This window comes from Dryas octopetala, chromosome 4 (genome assembly GCF_963921425.1).
Source record: "Dryas octopetala chromosome 4, drDryOcto1.1, whole genome shotgun sequence".
Taxonomy (NCBI): Eukaryota; Viridiplantae; Streptophyta; class Magnoliopsida; order Rosales; family Rosaceae; genus Dryas; species Dryas octopetala.
The window spans coordinates 20,537,117-20,542,045 of NC_141369.1; the positions used below are offsets into that span (position 1 = coordinate 20,537,117).

Genomic DNA, 4,929 nt, shown 5'->3' on the forward strand with positions numbered 1-4,929 from the left:
GACTTTGATCGCACCGGCCGAATAACCATTCCCAAGATCCTGCAGCATGCTTGACTTGCACCATGAGAGATATTTTCCTTCAAATTAAGGTATAGAACCTTTACTTCTCTCTCTCTCTCCTGTTAAGTCTGTTACATTATAGATTTAGGATTCATGAATGTTTTTACTAATGGTATCATTTTGGGCACTGATACCTCTTTTCTTATGCTTTGGGGTTTGTAGTTATTTCCATCACGTCAAGGCTGAAGACTTATAAAAGTTAGGGAATTAATAACTCAATTCTGATATTCAAAGTTGAAACGAGAAGATACTTTGTCAAAACAATTCTTGTTCTGCGACATAGCTGTCATCATATATAATGTCTATCTCTCTCATGAACCTTTAAATTACAGCGATCAAAGAGGCTCTTTTCTTATTCATGTGTAGGCTCTCCAAAAAATTCTTGCAACTGAACAGAATAAATCAACCCCAGGAGGACTCTATACTTGACAGAAACTATGTTCACAGGCCTCTAACAGAAGATGAGGCGCGTCCTTATTTTCTACATAATTTGATGAATATCTTCTCATTGTGTTTATAGACTATCTAGTCCTTTTCTTCAAACAAGGACATCTTTATAACCACACTCTTTATATCAAACAAAATAAAGGCTCAGTAAGTAATCATCAAACTTTTAAGTACATAGACAAACTAAAGTTCAGATAGATCATAGATGTATATTCTTTAACTAAACAAAATGTTATGGCCAAAAAAAAAAACTAAATGTAAAAGTACATGCAAATTGCAATGTACCTTGACTCATCCCACATAGATATCAAGATACGGGGTCAGGAGTGTTTCATTACGGCTGGTATATTTGTACGAGATACAAAAATATGCAGTAAAGTATGCACAAGGAGCTAAGCCTATACATCCACCTCTACCCTGCATCAGATAGCCTTCCAGATCTTTCCCTCTTCTAGAAGTAACCTTTGGTGGAGTCGACATTGATGATTAGAAAACTTCTGAAACAAATCCCTTAGCTGCTTGGCTTTCCTGTATTCTTGGGTTCCTGAAACGACTACCTTCAATTCATTGGTAGTTCCAGTTGTACTACTCTGTGATGCTGCCTGCAAAATCAGTAAGAATAGTTCTTTTAGTGGAAACTTGATTCTCTCAAGTATACTGTTATAAACAAGGAGTATTGGTATGCTCTAAAGCTTAAACATCCACCTCTAAACATTGTGTGTTTTAAATGTACATACAAGGGTTATATTCAAGCAATGAGTAGTCAGCACAAAGCCTTTATAAACAAGGAGACTTAAGTGAGTATGTCCTCATTTAAAGAAAAATGAAGACATCCTCACTTGAAGCTCCCGATAATTACAAACAATAGATAAAGGGGCTGTATGCAATGATCATGCTGAAACACTCTGGTATGTGAGGGTGCAGCATCATCTTACAAAACCAAATATCACTAGATATGCTCTGAGACAGAGATGGCATATTCACCCTTGCAACCACAATCACAGGAAAAATTATACGAAACTAACCTGGGATGCGATGAAGGTTTCAATTGGTGCCCTTAGTGTTTCATATACTGGTGTTTTCTCAGTCACTAGCCAAGGCCTGCAGAGAATAACACAATGATGAACATCAACAAATAAAAGAACAAAGCTAGAGGGCTTCAATTTCAGTAAAATTCATTTCAAGATTGACAAGTTTCCATAATTTGTAATTACAGAAAAAAGCATTTGGCACTAAATACCTTCCTCTTGAGGAGATGATGATGTGATCTGGATTCTCCAAAAAGTCACATAACTTGTCAAAATTCTTTTTGTTGTCCAACAGGATTGCTCCTCGTGTATACAGCTCTGACAATTTACTTGGATAAACAAGTGCTCGACATGAGATTGACACTTGTTGGTTTATAAATTCCTTGAGCTTTAATGGTGATAACCCATTCTCAAGATTCTCGACGATTATCATATGAGGGATCCCTCCAATATTCTCATCATCTCCAGACCGTTCAGAATGATCGCCAATCATGTCTGCCTCTGAAAACAGTAGAAGATTAAGAGACGAAGGGCATTTGTTAAAAGCTTAAAGAAATCTGTACAAACCTTTATAAAAGCAGCTGTGACTTGAGGACTGCCTGGCAAGCCTTGTATCCTGCAAATATGCATATTAGCATCAAAATTGTTCATCCAAACTACGCAGAGGAAGTATCCAAATAATATGTGAACATGAAGAGAGAAGATAACACACAAATTTACGTGGTTCAACAAACTTGTTTAGTCCATGGAAGAGGGAGATTGAAATTCACTATCAACCAAATAACTACAAGATAACCCACACCTCTCAACCTCACACATGCAAAACCTCACAACCTGAGTTCAAATACACCCAAGCTCTCAGCTCTGTTTCACTCCATTGTTGTTCCTGTTACAATCTTGCACACTTGTAACCCACAACTCTTGACCTCACACATCCAAAACCTCACAACCAGAGTCCCAATACACCCCAGCCTTAAACTCCCTTCACTCTGTAAAGTAATTAACTGATAAACTGATTCTGTATGACTGATCTCAATGAATCATACAAGGCTTAAATACATCAGAGGGTTCAACTAATACTTTGTTGACTAATACAGCTGTCCATTAACTAGTACACAGGTTTATAACCACCACAACAAAGAGTAGCAATCCTCTACAGAAAGTCCAGCAAGTATCAGGTGGTTTATCACACTCCAATCTTGTTCCTCTTACAATCTTGCACACTATCAAACACTCTTCCACGCCACTCTTGTTCCTCTAACAATCTTACACACTAATAAACACAGCATAATAGTCTTCATACAGACATAGGTTTCGAAAAACCTTAAACCAATCAGAAATAGCAAGACTAACTCAGAATACGAAACTTTCCTGTAAGAAAAGCATTCGATATAGGAAAGTAAACTAAAACAGGACTTTGAGTCATATTCTAACAGAAATCACTGGGATAAATGATAATGCAGTACAATTCCAACTTGGTTCACAGGCGCGCACAAGTTCAAGAGTTATTTATCAATACTGGCAAAAATTTACCTCCTCTTTTCAAAAATAGCAATTTTTATAAGACCTGTTTTGTGTACAACCCGAGTCCAAATACACCCAAGTTCTCAGCTCTGTTTCGCACTTTTGTTGTTACTCTTACAATCTTGCACACTTGTAACCCACAACTCTCAACCTCACTACCCGAGTCCTAATACACCCTGGCTCTAAACTCCCCTTCACTCCAATCTTGCACACTACCAAACACTCTTCTACACCACTTTTGTTCCTTTAAAAATCTCACACTATTAAACGCAGCTCAACGATCTTTATACAGACTTGATTTTTGAAAAACCTTAAACCAATTAGAAATAGCAAGACTTACTCAGAGTAAGAAACTTTCATATTAGAATACCATTCAATATAGGAAAGTAAAACTAAAACAGGAATTTGAGTCATATTCTAACACAAATCAAATGCAGAAAACACTGCCGAAACAGGAATTTGAATCATATTCTAACAAAAATCAAATGCAGAAAGCACTGGGATAAATGATAATGCAGTACAATTCCAACTTGGTTCATAGACACACAAAAATTCAAGACTCATTCATCAAAACTATCAAAAGATTTACCCCCTCTTTTCAAAATAGCAGTTTTCCATAAAACTTGTTTCATGTGTAGCAAAAAAATTAGGCGCAGAATGTACAGAAAATCCACTTGCCTGCTTTGAACGTTGAGAAAAGCCTGTTTTGTGGCCATTGTTGAGCTTGGGCCTACAAGTTTGTGAGACGTAAGCAGCTTGATGAGAAATCGCAGTCGGATTCGAAATGTCAGAGGTGGCTTCGATTTTCTCCCTTGCCGTTCTCAGAAAAGAGGTGAGACGAGGATCTAGTTCGCCATTAGGAGTCTGGACTCTGCAAATGTTTTCGAGCGCTTCCGCAGTCAATAGTTGAGCCTTTGGTCCGTGCTTCCACAGGAGGACGAAGCTGCATGTGCACTCTTCTTCTCCGTCCACAATCCGATGTTCCTTGTGAACCACCTGATCAACGATTTTCAGAGTCGCAAAAACCTCACAATCACTGGAGTAATGAGCGAGTTTTAGAGAGAGAAGCAGAGAGAGAGAGAGGGGGGACCTCGTCGACGAGGGCGTCGTAGAAGCGGCGATCCTCAGGGATGACGGAATGGGCGGCGCAGACAAGCATGCCTTTGGCGACCTGAGAGCACTCCGAGTCCTGAAGCTGAGCCGACACGGGCCTGAATCGGGAGCGCAACACGTCGACGTCTTTGTTGGCGTCGATGACCTCGTCTTGTTCGTCGGGGAAGCCGACGAACTTGATTCTGAGGCGGTCGCCAGCGTCGCCCTCCGGTAGTATTCGGGAATTGTACCACGCGTCGTCCAGGGTCGACCTGAACTCCACCTCCATCGTCCCCCACTCACTCATCACTCTTCACTCAGTGCCACCACGGCACCACCCTTTTCTCTCTCAACAATGGCCTTTTCGTCTCCTTGTCTTTTCTTGGGATTTGGCCCATTCGGCAAAACACACACTCGGCTGCTTTTTTCTTTGGATTTTTCCAGTCAATAATAGAAAATGGTTGTCAAATCCAAATAAATTTGTCTGTGTAAATAAAATAGTAAAATAGTGATATTTGTACACTTAGTTTGATGGACGATTGGTGGTTCTAAGTTTCTAACTTGAAGTTCTAACATATTTTATTTGTTGATATATATGAGGCTCAAATTTAGGGAAGGCGTTGAATAACTAAAAAAACCATCTCATTATTTAATAAATCTAGTAGTGTTTATCGTTATTTGGGGGGACTTTTAAATAGTAGTATAAGTTGTATAACTTCCTAACTCGAGTAAATTTATTTGCTTAATTTAATAAAATATTATCATATCATTTTATGGA

The 4,929-nt window shown here is 38.9% G+C and overlaps 1 protein-coding gene across 2 annotated transcripts; it reads right to left on the reverse strand.

Moving 5' to 3' along the window:
* Nucleotides 1–696: 696 nt before the first annotated feature.
* LOC147287950 (SAWADEE protein) lies at nt 697–4,559 on the reverse strand. 2 transcript variants are annotated; one of them, XM_086241349.1, is made up of 6 exons: nt 4,150–4,559; nt 3,738–4,055; nt 2,103–2,151; nt 1,748–2,030; nt 1,533–1,608; nt 697–1,109 (listed from the first exon to the last, which is right to left on the reverse strand). In XM_086241349.1, the coding sequence occupies exons 1-6, from the start codon at nt 4,456–4,458 to the stop codon at nt 930–932; spliced, it is 1,215 nt and encodes a 404-aa protein (XP_086097475.1). In that variant the 5' UTR covers nt 4,459–4,559; the 3' UTR covers nt 697–929. The 2 variants fall into 2 exon arrangements, with proteins under 2 accessions (XP_086097475.1, XP_086097474.1); XM_086241348.1 differs by having other exon boundaries at nt 1,748–2,036.
* Nucleotides 4,560–4,929: the final 370 nt, after the last annotated feature.

Coding starts and splice junctions, on each gene's coding strand:
- LOC147287950 (XM_086241348.1), bottom strand. CDS start 4,458: ATGAGTGAGTGGGGGACGATGGAGGTGGAGTTCAGGTCGACCCTGGAC. Junction 2,152..3,737: donor TTTCTCAACGTTCAAAGCAG/GCAAGTGGATTT, acceptor GCATATTTGCAG/GATACAAGGCTTGCCAGGCA. Junction 1,609..1,747: donor ATCATCTCCTCAAGAGGAAG/GTATTTAGTGCC, acceptor TATTCTCTGCAG/GCCTTGGCTAGTGACTGAGA.